The sequence below is a fragment of the Amblyraja radiata genome, chromosome 16 (assembly GCF_010909765.2).
Source record: "Amblyraja radiata isolate CabotCenter1 chromosome 16, sAmbRad1.1.pri, whole genome shotgun sequence".
Classification (NCBI taxonomy): Eukaryota; Metazoa; Chordata; class Chondrichthyes; order Rajiformes; family Rajidae; genus Amblyraja; species Amblyraja radiata.
This window is the reverse complement of record NC_045971.1, coordinates 14119979-14137060: the sequence shown is the minus strand read 5'-3', so window position 1 is coordinate 14137060 and position 17082 is coordinate 14119979. Positions and strand designations below refer to the sequence as shown.

Sequence of the window (17082 nt, the reverse complement as noted above, 5' to 3'; positions counted from 1 at the left end):
ATTCCAGCATTTTGTGTCTATCTTCGGTGTAAACCATCATCTGGAGTTCCTTCCTACACATCTTTTAAACATCTGGAACACATCAGGACTATTGTGGAATGGTCTCCACGCACCTGGCAGTGGTCATTCGGGTTGGGAGCAAAATCAGACTGAGGAACAGGGTTCAAACGAATGAACAGAGGTCTACAGAGGACACTGGAACTATCCAGCAGGTCAGGCTGCATTGGAGGAAAGAGAAGCAGAGTAAACCTTTCAGGTTCTTTGTCAGAACTGGGAAAGAGACAAAACGAGCGCTGTGTTTCTTCCTACAGACGTAGCCTGACATACTAAGAATTTCCAACAGTTTCTGCTTTTATTTCAAGATTCTGGTATTTGTAGATTTTTATTCTGCACTGAACAATGGTCCAACAATTCAAATATCTCAGATAGATGAAGCCTTTAAGGATGAGCCAACTGGGTCTTATCGATATGATCATACGGAACAAGTCATAGAGCATAATGAATCTACACAAAACATCTGTTAAATTCTTCTGTCAATGTGACTTTGAATTAATAGGCAGATTGAAGGAGTCATAGACAAGGACAAAACATTGCCCATCCCTAAGCGTCCTCGAGAACCTAGTGGTGAGTTGCCTTCTTAGAACCATTCCTTCTGGTGAAGCTGGGGAAGGATTTCTGGGATTTAGACAGTCTCAAGCTGGAAAGGATGCAGAGAAGATTTACTAGGATGCTGCCAGGACTTGAGGGCCTGAAATATAGAGAGAGGTTGAGCAGGGTAGGATTATATTCCTTGGAGCGCAGGAGGATGAGGTGTGATTTTATAGGTGTACAAATTCATGAGAGGAATAGATCGAGTAGACACACAGAGTAGGAGAATCAAGAACCAGAGGACATAGGTTAAAGTGACGGGGGGGGAAATTTAGTAGGAACCTGAGGGGTAACTTTCTCACACAAAAGGTCGTCGGTGTATGGACAAGCTGCCAGAGGAGATATTTGAGGCAGGTACTATTGCAATGTTTCAGAAACATTTAGATAGGTACATGGATAGGACAGGTTTGGAGGGATATGAGCCAAATGCAAGCAAGTGAGACTAGTGTGAATGGGTCATTTTGGCCACTGTGGGCAAGTTGGGCCTGTTTCCACACTGTGTGAATCTATGACTCTATGATGACAGAGGAATGGTAACATATTCCCAAGTCAGGATGCTGTCAACTTGGAGGAGGACCTGCAGGTATTGGTGTTCCCGTGCAATTGCTATCCTGTGCTTATTGGTTGAGGTCTATTGCATTAAGAGGTGCTGTTGGTGTAACCTGGATGGAATAGCAGATAGTGCACTCTGTAGCCTCGCTGTGATGGTGGTGGAGGTATTGAATGTTCAGGTTCTTCATGAGAATCGAGAGCCATAAATCTATCAAAAATATGTTTGCAAATATTGTCCTGTCCCTCATCCCTTACATGGATTAACTTGTACAATGGTTGCTCTTCTGAGATTTAGTTGAAGAAGAGTGTCACACCCTCACTTGATGCTGGGCTTCAAACGGCGGTACGTTCCGTTCTCCAAAGAATGCAAGAATTGTAATCAGCCTAGTTGAGAGAAACAAACAGAGTCACTCAGAGGAAGTTCAATTGGTACCAATTTACAAGCTTATATTTTAGTCAAAAGAACCTAATTCAGAGGCTTGGATGCAAGGCGTAAATTGGAGCACACATGCCAAGGAAGCAATTTGGAGGTGATATTTTTCAGGTAAGTTGTTAAGGGCAAGGGTCTTGCCAATTTTCTGGTGGCCTCATCTAGAAATGGATTGATAGAATTAGGAAGCGGCAGACAGAGTGAAACAAATGAACAGAAGTCCTCAGAAACCCTTGTTTCGGGTGAGCTATTGAAATCAAGACCCTGTATATTGTCAGGTGGACTTTAGATGTCACACAGAAATATTTCGACGGTGATTTCCAAAGTTCCCCTGGAGTTGTTTACCCTGTACTCATCATTATCACAGTGTTGCTGAAATTACTACCAGCAGTGAGACACTCACATTTACCACTGACTTACCCAGTGTCTGTGTACAAATCCATTGGGGTCAATTTCAGGGCCAGTACTGACCTGATACCCAAAGGAGGCTCTGGACGGACAAGAACTTGCTCGAAGCTGCCACCCACAAATTTATATATGGGCCATGAGCTTGTGGTTCACCAGGGATGGGCGACTTGGATCAAGCCACAACCATAAAACAATTAAAATATATATTTGACAGGCAACAAACCTACATCCCTGTGGTTAGCTAGCTGTTAACCATGTAGGAGACCTGAATCCTGTAGGTATTCTCACACTCTGGAGGATGCTGCACGCTGGGAGAAGAGGTCTCAGAGCACATTACTAGAAACATGCTCTGTGCACAGTCTTCAGAAGTTGGAATGACACATCAGTGCAGCCACACTTCATGCTGCCTCAACAAGGCCACCATCAGAATGGACCAGTCTCACCCCAGTCACTCCCACTTCTCCCCTCTCCCATCAGGCAAAAGGTACAGAAGTTTGAAAACACATACCTCCAGATTGATAAATTATAGGAGTAGAATTAGGCCATTCAGCCCATCAGGTCTACTCCACCATTCAATCATGGCTGTTCTATCTTTCCCTCTCAACCTCATTCTCCTGCCTTCTCCCCCATAACCCTTTAAACCCATGCTAATCAAGAACTAATCAAGATTCAGGGGCTGTCCTTTCCCAGGCAACTGAACTGTCCTCTCACCAACTAGAAAACGGACCTGACCTCCCATCTACCTTGTTGGAAACCTTCAAACTATCTTAAATCTGACTTTATTGGACTTTATCTTGCGCTAAACGTTATTCCCTTGATCCTGTATCTGTACACTATGGATACCTAGATTGTAAGCATGTACAGCCTTTTCGCTGACTGGATAGTGAGCAACTAAAGGCTTTTCACTGTACCTCGGTACATGTGACAATAATAAACTAAACTAAACTAAACTAATAGGAATGTTGCCCCACAGCTCCAGTACCTCGGGTTCAATCCAGGCCTCTGGTGCTTGGTATGAAGTTTGAACGTTCTCCCTCTGGCCATGTCTGACTTCTCCAAGTGCTCCTATTTCCTCTCATATCACAGAAGTGCAGGTTGGTGGGTCGGTGCTATGAGAATATCTAAAAGTCTTGAAGTGACTGTACAATGTTCTGGGAAAACCTCTGGTTGTGAAATGTCTTATAAATCCTTATGTCTCAGCTTTTTTACTTTTAAATAATTCTGTCCTGTCCAGATATTTGAAAATAAATCTGAATATATTAATGCTGAAATGTTAAAATGCAATTTTGAATCTTGTTGAAATGATTGTGGGTAAGCCAAACAGTGAAGATGTTAGAAGTCTTAAATTAACCACAGGAAACATCTGTGGAGAGAGTTAAAAAAAGGGTCAACGTTTCAGGTTAATGATCTTTAAGTCATCGTGATCTGTTTTTGGTTCCTGTTTTGGCCAGGAAGTATGTCTAGACGTTGTAGTTATGCAAAAGCAGTTTACTCTGTACGAAGGGTCTGGTGTGAGACAGGAAGTTTTCAAGAGAGAGTTAGATACAACTCTTAGGGCTAACGGAATCAGGGGATATGGGGAGAAAGCAGGAACGAGGTACTGATTTTGGATGATCAGCTATGGTCGTATTGAATGACGGTGCTGGCTCGAAAGGGCCGAATGGCCTACTCCTGCACCTAGTTTCTATGTTTCTAAGTCACCCACCGTTCCAGAATGAGGCCCAGGTTATGTTCATGCCTGGGCCTGGAGTAAGTTGTCCAGGCAATTTATAAGGTTGCAGAGAGCGATTAAGTCTCTCGGTGCTGATGGACCAACACTATGTGGATGCTAATATTGGCTGCCAGGCATTCTCATGATTGAGACAGTGGTGTTGAGGTTAGGGGTCGGCTTGGCAGCAGAGATGGTGGGGTCAGGGCTGAGTCTGCATTGGAGGAAGCATAAGATTTCATTTTAGGCTCAGGAATGGAGGAGTTTCTAATAAGCAGAGCAGGTTGTACCTGCAGGTTGTACTCAGGTTGGCTCCTCCGTTATTTTCACCTTCTGTGGCTGATGTAAAACTGAGGGGCCAGATACAAGGTGCCTACTGACCCTGTTCACTTTCTGGTGGAATCACTGTTGGGCTCGGTGCTGAGCCTGGGGGTGAAATAGGCAGTCGGGAATGCCACCATGGAGCTGCACCCCATTCTGTGCTCCCACGCAAGTGGATTGGTGCAGTGGTTGCCATCTCTGCACTCAACCTGATTGCCTAGGTGAGTCTCCTGGTGGGAATAGGTTTGTTTCACATGACTCTCTGAGATGGCCAGGGCCTCAGATGAAGGGACTATTACCAGAGAGCGACAAGAAAGAATTGCAGGTGTTGGTTTAAATCGAAGGTAGACACAAAATGCCGGAGTAACTCAGCGGGACAGACAGCATCTCTGGAGAGAAGGAATGGGTGACATTTCGGATTGAGACCCTTCTTCAGACTGATCTTGCTGAACTCTCATCGGAGAGAGAAGGAGAACTTCATCAAAGTAGACATACCTTGGGGAGATTTCGCAGTGGAGCGGACAAAATGTGTAGGAAAGAACTGCAGGTGCTGGTTTAAATCGAAGGTAGACACAAAATGCTGGAGTAACTCAGACTGAAGCAGGGTCTCGACCCAAAACGTCACCCATTCCTTCTCTCCGGAGATGCTGAGTTACAGCTGAGTTACTCCAGCATTTTGTGTCTTCCAGAGAGCTATCTTGGAATAGAAGTTCCCTTCATTGAATGAATTCCAGCCAGCCAGACAAATGACCACAGTGTACAAGAGTCTTACATTCCCTATTCTTCTCAGTCAGTTTGCTCCCTTCATCTCTGAGGCTATTGTCCAGGTTGTAATAATATAAATGTACAGCAATAGAGGCTTTATGCCTTAACTTCGTGGAATGTAACAGAAAGTAGCAGCGGAATTATAAAGAAGCTGTGGAATACTGGGCAAGGAAGTTAAAACTGTTCTGAAACACAGATTAGAGGCATGGCTCCCAGAATTATGATGCGCGGAGCAGTTACTATTTCTGTACATCACGTTTAATGAAGAAAGTATAAGAGGTAACAGAACATTTACTGGACTGACATGACGGATGTCTGACTTCAGTAACACACAGAGATTGGAGATATCTGGATTGTTAATGCAGAGAAGAGCATGTTGACGGAGACACAACAGACTGCCGATGCCGGAATCTTGATCGAGAAACAAACTGATGGAGGAACTCAATGGGTCAGGCTGCATCTGTGGAAGGAAATGGACTGGAATAGTCTGAAAAAGAGTCCTGAAGTAAAATGTCACCTTTTTTACTCTGCAGATGCTACCTAACCAACAGTTTGTTCCTCCAACTGTTTGTTTTTTGCTCAAGAATACGTTGATTAATCAGTTCAAGCAATCAAAATCATTAATGGTTTTGAAAACATGAATAGGAATAAACCATTTTTGCTGGCAGAAGGGGCAGGACACAATGGCTACAAATTTGGGCTGATGTGTAAAAAAGCAGAGAAGAACGAGGATCAGTTTAGATTTAGTGAAATTGACGAGATCAGCCCAATTAGTCCCCAGCGCATCAAACATTTCTCTCTTCGAATAATTAATCCAATTTCCCTTTCAAAGTTATAATTGCATCTTCTTCTGTTACAGTACCTCTTCAGACCCTGCATTTCAGATCAAGTGACTCTTTGGGTAGAAACTAACGTTCTCCAGTCTGCTTCAATAGATTTGCCAATTATTTTAAAGTTCTGTTCTCCAATTAGTGAAACCCTCCCTCTCCCCAAATTACTGGAAAAAGTTTTACTTGGAAATTATAGAAAATCAGTTTGTAAATTATGGCAGGTACACAAAAATGCTGGAGAAACTCATCGGGTGCAGCAGCATCTACGGAGCGAAGGAAATAGGTAACGTTTCGGGCCGAAACCCTTCTTCAGAATTTGTAAATTATGGCGACAAGATTATTCTGCAAGCACCATCTGGCTTATGAAATTTGACCGACGAACAGGAGATATTGGGTAAGGCAGATGTTTGGAGCTATGGTAGCTGTAACTGGGCCATGTTTCACTGCTTCACAAGGAAACATCTTTATGTAGTGCGCCATTTGCCCCAGTTGTGTGGTTTAAAGAAGTCCCCTCTATGAGTCTTTATTGGTAACTATCACCATTTCTCCATATTTTACCTCTTTGCTCAATGGCTGGTGTTGCCACTGAAAGTAGTGTATAGCTGTCAGAGGCAGGGCAATCATACCAAAGGTTGGAGGGACATCTACAGAGATTGTCTCCACAACACACTCAGGAAGCCAGACTCCCATGCCCCAGACCCCTGTGTCCCCAGGTTTTCCACCGTCACTGAGAGGGATTGTGACCTCAGCCCGTTGACCACCAGCCTCAGCCCATGCCTCTGCAGCATGCTTGTCCCTTTACCTCCCCCCTCGACTCCATCCAAGGACTCAAACAGTCTTTCCAGGTGAGGCAGAGGTTCACCTGCACCTCCTCCAACCTCATCTACTGTATCCGCTGTTCCAGGTGTCAACTTCTCTACATCGGCGAGACCAAGCGCAGGCTCGGCGATCGTTTCGCTGAACACCTCCGCTCAGTCCATCTTAATCTATCTGACCTCCTGGTGGCTCAGCACTTCAACTCCCCCTCCCATTCCCAATCTGACCTTTCTGACATGGGCCTCCTCCAATGTCAGAGTGTGGCCCAGCAAAAATTGGAGGAACAGCACCCCATATTTCGCTTGGGTAGTTTACACCCCAGCGGTATGAACATTGACTTCTCTAACTTCAGATAGCCCTTGCTTTCTCTCTCTCCATCCCCTCCCCCTTCCCAGTTCTCCCACTAGTCTTACTGTCTCCACCTACATTCTATATTTGTCCCGCCCCCTCCCCTGACATCAGTCTGAAGAAGGGTCTCGACCCGAAACCTCACCCATTCCTTCTCTCCAGAGATGCTGCCACACCTGCGGAGTTACTCCAGCATTTTGTGTCTACCTTCGATTTAAACCAGCATCTGCAGTTCTTCCTTACACATCCAAATTGTTAAAGTATATAACAAATTGCAGCGACCCTTGAAGCATTCTACTGGTCACAGGTGTCCAGTCACCTTTAACAATCAGCTTTTATTGCCCAATAATGGACAGTGGTAGAAATTGTGGGGAATTGGTACAGAAGATGACCTGAGGCCTGTGGAGATCAGACATAATCATATGAATAATGGGTCTGGCATGAAGGGACGAGTGGTGTACTCCTGCTCCTATTTTCTTCTGTTTTTGTGTTAACCTTTTGACTAAAAGCTGTGTCACTTAGCCACAAGGTAGGAAGGGGAGCATTGAGAAGAATCAGGCACAAATCCTAAAACGTTGTCCTGGGCTGCTGAAGTGCCAGCACCAATAGTGGAGTGATGAACATCAGGAGTGATCAGGAGGGTAGAATCGGAGCAACTCAGAGATCTTGATATGGGTTGAAGATGGCTACAAAGAAAGGAAGCCCAAACTGTAAAGGAATCTGACAAAAAGAATGAATATCTTAAAGTGATGGCATTGTTAGACCTGGACCCTATTTAATAATAGGTGAAACAACAAATTAGAAGTAGCAACTAGAAGGAAACCAAAGTTTAAAGGAAAGAAGTGAAAGAGTATAGAAGCTGCAGGAGGTTACCTGGGTCAGGTGATTCTCACTGACGGGCGTACATTGGGTGTCAGGGCTACATCTAGCCACAGGGGAATGATTTCCCTGCTGGCTTATTTCAGAAGAGAAAGAGGAGTTGCCTTGGGGCCCCGAGGAAATCCACAGTTTGCTGAGTAAACAAAGGTACATGTTAGAAGCCCAGTCTTTCCCAATGGTCCCGCCACCCACCCCGTCCGACTGTGCTTTGCACAGGACACAAGTAGTCAGGTCAACCAGGCAACAGGAGATTTCTCAAACCAAATGCATTGAAAGAAAGGTTAAATTAGGTAGGAAAAAACAAGTTGTGCAGATATCTCTCTACTTGTTACAAGGAGCTATATTTGCAGAAAATATTGGCCAAACTACAACACTTAACTGTCTGAAATTGATTTGCCCTGTGCACTGTGATGGGAACAATCAGATTCCACCCAAGGCATGAGGCTGATGTGTCACTACCGTCTCCATGAGTCCCACATCACATGCGAGGCTCAATGGGGAAGACGAGATCAAACCTGTTTTCCTTTCATCTCCCAAGTTGCAGATTCTCACTGGCGCACATTTCCACACTGCCACAGAGGTTTAGAATCTCAGTAAACTAACATTTTCCACATGTATGTACCCCAGCCAGGACAGTAAGTGCCCAATCCAGTTACTTAGTTTTGAGTCCAGAGATACAGCATGGGCAAAGTACTTCAGCACACTAAGCCCACGCTGACCACCGGTTACCCGTTGTCGCTGGTTCTTTGCTATCCTACTTTCACATCCACTTCCTGCGCACAAGGAGCAATTAACAGAGGCCAATTAACCTACAAACCCTCACGTCTTTGGGATGTGGGAGGAAACTGGAGCACGCAAAGGAAACCCAGAGGGTGACAGGGAGAATGTGCAAACTCCACACAAACAGCACCTGAGGTTTCTGGCACTGTGAGGTAGCAATTCATCCAAATTGTCAGAGGTCCTACTGATTGGGTTCGAACGAGGGCCGTGAATGAAGAGCAAAATTGCAAAATAACTTTACTCCTCCTGAGGTGAAGGCTCATGAGACAAATAGGCCAATTTTAGCGAAAGTTGCAATTTAATGAACACAATATGGAATAAAATGGAGTCAGAGTCCAACAGCATAGAAATAGGCCATTCAGCGCAGCACATCCATGCCAACCATCGTGAACCATTTTATACTCATCCCATCTATCATCCCATTTATACATAATAGCACACTCATACATGAACCACTTTAATGATCATTTTAGATCAACTGCCAATGCACTTGTCCCTGGGTCAAACGGTGGTCAAACACAACAATGGATATGGCATTATCACAGGGCAGCCTGAGGAGAGGGGTGAAGTGTCGGGGTTACAGCCCATTGGGTAGATGCTAACCTGAGACACTATTGGCCTATGGATAATAAAATTCCCATGATAGCTACAGGAACTTTTCTGGATTTCCAGTCAACACCAATTCATTGACCATTGGTCATTCCTGGGTTATAAAGGCCCGAATTGTGGACACCCCTGTACATATGTATGAGCTTTTGGGAGACAAGCGGGATGGATGGTGAGGACTGCAAACATCTGCTGCTGGGAGGGAATGGGCATTTCTGTGTAGCTTCTTTCCACCCTCCCCCGTACGATCTAAGCAGAGCTGCAAACACTGAACAAACTCACTTGCTCACTCACGGGGTCTGTGAGGTCAGCTGGTGGCCTCTCTTCCCATGTCAGCTCCCTCTCCCATCACAGTTATTTCTGTGGTCCTTCTCACACATTGGTTTTGTTCCTTTCCGACGTGAACAGTGCGGGTTACAAAAAGCTCTCTGAAATGGGACCCTGTCATAACCCAGGGAGTGCCTGTTTTTCCTCTGGCTGCTTGCAGGAGGTTGAAAGACAGCATGTGTCCAATGTTCAAGTCAACCCACAGACATGCCAGCTTGTTCACTTACACCCATCGCCTTTGCTAATTTATTTACCGATAATGAAGAGTGCAATTAGTGACCAACCTTCTGGAGTCAAATCTCTGCTGAGCTTCTTTGAGAGACCGCAGCTTTAGAGCAAAGACGACTATCAGAGCGAGGAATATGAGAGAAATCAGCAAGGTTGCGCCAATCAGTATGCATGTCAGTTGCACCTCCGTGACAACAGTCTGGCACCGTGGTCCTCTGTACCAGGTGTGTTCTTTTGCACTGCATCTAATCACACAGACAAAGAGAGATAGAAAGAACCATGGATGGCTAATATTGAAAATAACATAGCAATTAAACTGAGATTTAATATTACACTATATGGGAGATGTGGCAGAACCCAGCTGGACCGTCCTTGCCTGAACTAGATCAATAAACATTAAATTAGATTAGGTTAGATTGATTAAATTAGATGAGATTAGGTTAGCTTTTTCTGGGGATAGTAAAATCCACTATTTTACTGGAGTGCGATATCAAGTAAGAATTTCAATGTTCTGTTCCCAGTTAACATGACAATTAAATGTCCTTGACTCATCTTCACTATTGACATTTCCCTGGATCTAGGAAGGAGGGAAAACTACAGAGAGACGGTGAGGGGAAATATCAGGGAGTAATCCCAGAAACCCTGAAACAACGATCATTGGGACAAAGCTTCTGGAGAATGATAACTAAGTTCCGTTTTGAATAAAGTTGCATAAAAAGACTTCATCCTACCTGCAAATCGCACCAACATTTTCTATGACTCCACATTCACCTCCGTTGTAACAATAATTGGGGTTCACTTCACAAACAGACCAGCAGGAGTCATTTTCATGGATATATCCTGGGTTACAAGTACTCCAGGAGTCACTTGAGCTCTGGTTTGTATTTGATTCAGTGATCAATGTCAACTGGATGGGCCAATGGTCTTGTTGCTCCGATGATTCTAAAGGTGGCTTTGATGTCTCCTCTGAATTGATGATGTTCTCATTCACCTTTCTGCTATTGCTCAAGGCATCATCCATTGAAGGCAAGCCTCTTTGCAAAGTGTCATTGGATTTTGTTGGGACATCGCCATGGTCCTCATGAGTATTTGATGTATGGATTGTAACCAGATATTCTTGCTTATTTTTCTTGGAAGGAGGCGTAACACTATTGCTGAACCTTTCAGTGGTACCTGTATCTTCAAATTCCATCCTGTTTATTCTTTGCGTTACAAGGTTGATGTCATCTGCATCGGGCACTAGATGAGGAAAACCACTCCCCTCTATCACCTCACTGAAAGGAGAAACATTTGTAGGAGTGGAAATCCTTGAATTAGGATTTAAGTGCCTGTTATTTTGAGGCGGATTAGAATTCCTTGTTAAAGAGGAACTGAGAGCACAGCATGTATCTAATTGTCCAACCTCATTCAGGTCTTCAGTGAGATCACCAGCCTCAGGATTGGATAGATCGAGAATGACATCCTTGCTTCCACTATGTGATTTGTGAATAACAAAGGTTTCAAACTGAGGACTGGCATCAAAGACGAGATCCTCTTCAAAGTACAGATGATCAGCAGTGGCACGCTCCACCTCAGCCCAAGAGCGAAGAGGCTGGGAGGATGAGCCAGGTGATTGGTCTTCTTCTTGTCTCAACCCAATGTAAGAGGCCGTCTCATGTGGAACAGCAGGGATTCCATCACCTGTTCAACATTCCAACAACAAACGTACATAGTTTAGACCACATCTCCCATATTTTATCTTTACTACAATGTACAAAGTGTTAAAAGGGTGGCCTTAACCAGATTTCCATTTTGTGCAAAGGGATCTTGATTTACAAAAGTATCATATGATTGTGTGGTAGGAGATAGCTACAGAACCCAACTCACTCACAACATCACCTCACAATGTCATAGGAACTGGTAATATTTGGAAAGATGAGACACAAGGAATCTTGAGTAAAACACAAAGTACTGGAGAACCTCAGTGGGTCTGGCAGCATCTGTGGAGGGAATTTATAGATAGGGACGGAACCTTTTCCCAGCGAAAGTAATTAATTAACAATTCTTAATTGCTTCTTGAGGAACCACAGATGTTGGAATCTTGAGTAAAACACAAAGTGCTGGAGTAACCCAGTGGGTCAGGCAGCGTCACTGGAGAACATTGACAGGCAATCTTTCAGGTCGGGACCCTTCTTCAGAATATTTGTAAACTATTCCATCTTTGATACGAATGTTCCTTAGATTTCTGAGGTTTGAAAGGGTGGATTGTTTTGCTAAAAAGTGGGAGGACTGTCCCGGGATGTAGGCTAGAACCCACACTGACTACTGAGTAAAGAGTGAAAGGATCAAACAAGATCCTTTCACTTTGTGTTTTACTCAAGATTCCAACATCTGCACTTGACGTTGGATATAAAATAGCAGTTGCACCAAGATTATTACCCGTCTTCGGACACCCTGTGCGTAGGGGAGAGGGTAGGGCCGAGAATAACCAGGTTGCATTGCTCCTGGACCTGGCCAAGCTGGTCATCCACGAGTCATGGTGCCAGGCGGAAGAGGGCTCTGCTCGAGCCGGATGCTTGCCCCTTCTCCGGGTTTACATCCATGCAGGGTGGTGTTAGAGAGGGACTACGCACTGTCCACTGGCGCCCGGGGGGATTTCCAGGACCGCTGGGCCCCACGGGGGGTTGAATGCAACCTTGACAAGGAGCGTAAGATAGTTGTATAATACTTTAACGTTTGTCGTGTATTATGGTGATGGGTTCTGTATATTTTTTAACTGTACTGTATATATTATTTTAATATTTGAATAAATATTTTTGATTAAAAAAAGAGATTATCACTCAAGTATCTCTTCAACTGCAACCATCAAATTTCCATAATTCTCCCTTCACTAAAAGAAGATTTAATTAGTTTGGTCCCTTTCATAAGCTTACTCTCTCTAACACAATGAATCAGTCTGTGGCTTCCCATCAGTTACAATTCTGTTGACTCCCCTCTATTGCACCCAGTGACATCGGGCAGCAGCACAATCATCAACATGGGCTTTTTGAAACAAGAGTTTGTAAAACAGCTGCAATAGCCTTGCCCCTGGGAGCAGAACTCAAAACTGCACTGGAATTGGACCAAATACAGTCCATGTGGCTGATAATTCAACCAGAACCTTTAACCATAGCCAAATTATGAGGAAAGATATATTCACTATATTTTGCTTATACCTCTGTGCTTGATTGCTTAACTAATAGTTATGTCCTGATAGTCGCTAGTCTATTTGATTATTCATCTATGTCTACCAAAGGACAGCAGCTAATAAGCGAGTTCGGTATTCTGAAAAATGCAAGGAATCATGGGATTTGTCAAAGGTCACTCGCGATAAACATTCTCGGCAACTGTGCTGCTGCATGTATACAGACCTGTGTTTCTTCCATAGTCAGGATCGTACCTGGGTCTCCGGCGCAGCAATCGCTGTTGAATTGCTACCGGACCGTCCCCGTCCCCTCCCGAGTGTCCCATCCCTGTCCGTGGTGACCCTGGACTGATGGGACACCGGCCCGGAGAAATGGCGGCCCAGGCTTACAGTCAGCGCAGAGAAGAAGCGCTAACTCCAGCTTATCTCTGCCTGTCCCGCCGGGTTAACGGACAACCCTGGACTGATGGGAACCCGGCCCGCAACAGTGGCGGCCCAGACTTACAGCCAGCGTGGTGAAAAAGCGCTAACTCCACTGCTCCGGGCCGGTGTCCCGTCAGTCCAGGGCTGTCAGTTAACCCGGCGGGACAGGCAGAGTTGAGCTGGAGTTAGCGCTTCTTCTCCGCGCTGGCTGTAAGCCTGGGCCACCACTGCTGCGGGTCGGCGACCCGTCAGTCCAGGGTCACCCCGGACATCTCCGGCCACCCCCAGACAGGGATGCGGCAAGCATAGTCGGAATACCGAACTCACTTATTAACAAAAAATATCCTTTAAAAACACAGTCCAGTGAGTGATCCACTCGCAGTGACTACTCTGATGCCAATCCACGTGACGGAGATAGAGGTGAAAGTAAGCCAATACGTACAACAATCTAGTGAAGAAGTTGCCAACAATATGTTTGCAGTATATTGGCATTGGTAAGCATGTTGGTGCAACGCAGGATGGGGTAATGCATTGGAACACTTAGATCATGTTTCTGCTGCCTGCACTATTGTGGAGGAGGCTTGCAGATCAGGTGTCCGAGATGTGTGTGGTCCTTTGGATGCTGCACAACTTCCCACCATGAACGAACAGCCCTAGCCCCTCATTAGGATGAGCTGAGAAACAGGACAAGGGGGATTTGGAGAAAGCTGAGCAGGAAACCGAGTTAACCCATTCAGGTACTCACTGTCCCGATTCACACTGAATCACAAACTCATACAATATTTGTTGATTGAGGGTGGCTGATGACACCGGCAGCTCTATTCCTTTTCCTCAACAGTCCCCTACGATGGTTTCACACTTTCAAGTAAAATTGTGTTGGCCTTAAACGTAAAATAAACATTCCAAGTTCAATTGATTTGTAAATTAAGCATTTACTTGTATTTGTAAACATCCACAAATTGCCCTTCCTTCATGTCTTCCACGTGTATTAAGCTGTCCCACTGCTCCTTAAAGACTGGCTGCAGTGGCTGGTGGGGGAAGCTGTCTCTCGGCGGTGAGGGTGGCGGATGACACCAGCAGCTCAGCGTTTGAACGGCTGGCAACAAACCTCACTGTGTCAGCCGGTGTGACGATTGCCAGGGTGATGCTGAATGACATTAATCCAGCTATCTCCAAGTGTGGCACCACCAATGGAGACTTCTGTATCCATTGGATTAAACCAGAGGAGACAGTGCAGAACTGGAACTGGGCTCACAACTGGATCTATGAGTGAATCATTCCAGGGCCGTACAATCCCACCATCTCTGCATCATTCCAAACAAACTATTTTTAACCATTCCATATATCATGTGGACTCTTGAGTCCTGAGGTAAATGGCCTGTCCCTTAAATGAATTTAAAAGAGAAAAATATGTGCAAGCATTCTGGGCAGACAGTGCCATAGCAACGTGGGAGAGGGGACACTAGTTTCAAGGCATCACTGAGGGCAATGCCTTAGACAGGTGATCAGTTGAAAGTCTAACTGATGATGTGCTGGGACACTCTCCATGCTACTGATGATGGCAATCTGATCTTGCATAAAGCTGTTGGACCTTCGAGGGTAATTTATTGCTGCCGTGCTGGGTGATTGCTACAATGCTGACTGAATGTCGGGTGATTGCTGAGGTACTGAGATATTGGGTAATTGTTGAGGTGCTGAGAAGTTGGACGATTGCTGGGATTGCTGGGTGGTTGCTGGGTGGTTGCTGAGATGCTGTGATGCTGGGCGATTGGTGATTGTGCTGAGTTGTTGGCGATTGCCTAGGTGCGGCATGTCGTGTGATTGTTGAGGAGCGGACATGTTAGCGATTGCTGAGGTGCTGACATGTCGGACGATTGCTGCAATTTTGGGATATTTCTGCTTGTGCAACCAACATCAGTCACCTGCCCAGAGCTACATTAATTCTGCAATCAACATCTAACGAGACAATGCAGTCAAACATTGCTAATCATTTAATCTGAAGAAGCGTTTCAACCCAGAATGTCACCTATTCCTTTTCTCCAGAGATGCTGTCTGACCCGCTTTTTGTGTCTGTCATTGTTAATGGAACCAGTCCATGCACAAGTTGACTCCTGCCATATGAAACAATTGAGACCCCAATTCAAAATACTTAATTAGCTGTGAAAGGATATTACATGCAAAAAGAGCTATCACGATGTAAGTGCTTTTAATTATTCTTAACTCTCAGATTTCATGCAAAAGTTCAGAATAGTTCACACTCTCTGGGACCGATAATTCTTTCCATTTAAATGACACAAAATCCATTGAGATGTTCAGGCTGTCTCAGAATGACATTGAATCTGAGTTAGAAAGCCGGGTGTAGAGACCAAGCATGCGATGGTTCAGGCATCTGACAGCCTGCTGGAGATTCCACATGAGGAGAGGCTGATCCTTACCTTTGAGAAGCAGGAAGAGCACCATCAGGCAAAACATCTGAAATCCTCTGTCACAGTCGTGCCGAACCACAAATTCTCAGAGACTCTGTTTTTATTCGAATCCTTCTAACCCACGAGTCATGTTGAGTCCAAGCAGTTTTACACTCACTTACAAGTGCTCTGCCTTCTCTTCGTCTCGTGACATTGAGACGACAGCAAGCCTGTGATGTGGTTGCTGGCACGCTGCTGGGATAATTGGATACATACTGCATCTTTGCCTTTAATACTAGATTCACTTCAATGTGACTCAAACTTAACTCTTCCTGTTCCAGTCAGCCACTTGATGATTCAGTAAGCTCTGCTTCTCCACCCTGTGCTTGATATTACACCAAGACCAGGGAATAAAGAGGAATTAAGATGACAACTCTCTTTGGCTAAGTTGACAATACTTTTGATTTGGGAACTTGGTACTAATTTACTTGGTTCAAAGCATTGCCATATAAGGTGGAGGTTGAAATGTATCCTCATCTGCAGTCGCCAGCACTGATCCAGCCCCGCATGTTGCTGGGACTCAGACCAACGGATGCCATACATGGCGTCTCTCGACCTCGTGGCTTGACAGTATTGTATCCATTGAAATCCCAGCACTCAGCTCCCTGAGGAACTGCAACACCCATGAAATTCACTGTGTGACAGGAAAAGGTCCAGTAGTGAGGAGACAAAAGTCAACTAATTCGAGGGGCTTTTGGCATTCTCTACATAAAGGATAATTGGAGTTGAGGAAATATGGATCAACGCTGACATCATGGACAAGGACAAGGCATCAATGGTGTTATTTCACTGTGCACTGGAAAGACATTGAAGAAAATCGAGGCAAGTGTGGACACAAGAGATTGTAGTTGCTGGAATCTGGAACAACAACAGCATCTGTGGCGGGGTTTCATCCTGAAATGTTGACAATTATTCCACCCCCCCCCAATCTCCCCACGGATGCTGCTCAACCCACTGGGTTTTTCTAGTAGATTATTTATTTTAATTGAGTTTACCGATACAGTGCTGAAACAGGCCCTTTGACCAGGGGCGGAAAACCCGGGGGGGCCAGAGGGGACACGTCCCCCCCATGTTTTGAGAGGTGGGGGACATCCCCCCCAAGTTTTTGTGATCCGTATTTTAAAATCTCCGCTTTCCGCGAGACAGTGGGGGTGGGACTGATGATCGAGGGCGCGATGATTGGAGGAGGGAGGAGTGGGGGGGGGGGGGGGCGGACTGAGGATAGAGTGCGGGAGTCAGACGCGAGCTGTGCCCCCAGGCCCACAGCTAGCGCAGAGAAATAGCACTAAACCCAGCTCAACTCTGCCTGTCCCTGCGGGCAATATGGCCAGCGCGGAGAAGCAGCGCTGTTGTCCCGTCAGTCCAGACAGGGCTGTTGGTTAACC

At 45.3% G+C, this 17082-nt stretch overlaps 1 protein-coding gene across 1 annotated transcript; it reads right to left on the bottom strand.

The window, feature by feature from the left end:
* Positions 1-1033: 1033 nt before the first annotated feature.
* On the bottom strand, positions 1034-15897 carry LOC116981925. Its single transcript, XM_033035137.1, has 5 exons — positions 15668-15897; positions 10378-11326; positions 9703-9891; positions 7700-7838; positions 1034-1584 (listed from the first exon to the last, which is right to left on the bottom strand). The coding sequence occupies exons 1-5, from the start codon at positions 15702-15704 to the stop codon at positions 1534-1536; spliced, it is 1365 nt and encodes a 454-aa protein (XP_032891028.1). The 5' UTR covers positions 15705-15897; the 3' UTR covers positions 1034-1533.
* Positions 15898-17082: the final 1185 nt, after the last annotated feature.

Coding starts and splice junctions, on each gene's coding strand:
- LOC116981925 (XM_033035137.1), bottom strand. CDS start 15,704: ATGTTTTGCCTGATGGTGCTCTTCCTGCTTCTCAAAG. Junction 11,327..15,667: donor GCTCTTCCTGCTTCTCAAAG/GTAAGGATCAGC, acceptor AATGTTGAACAG/GTGATGGAATCCCTGCTGTT. Junction 1,585..7,699: donor GTGAGAATCACCTGACCCAG/GTAACCTCCTGC, acceptor TCTCTCAACTAG/GCTGATTACAATTCTTGCAT.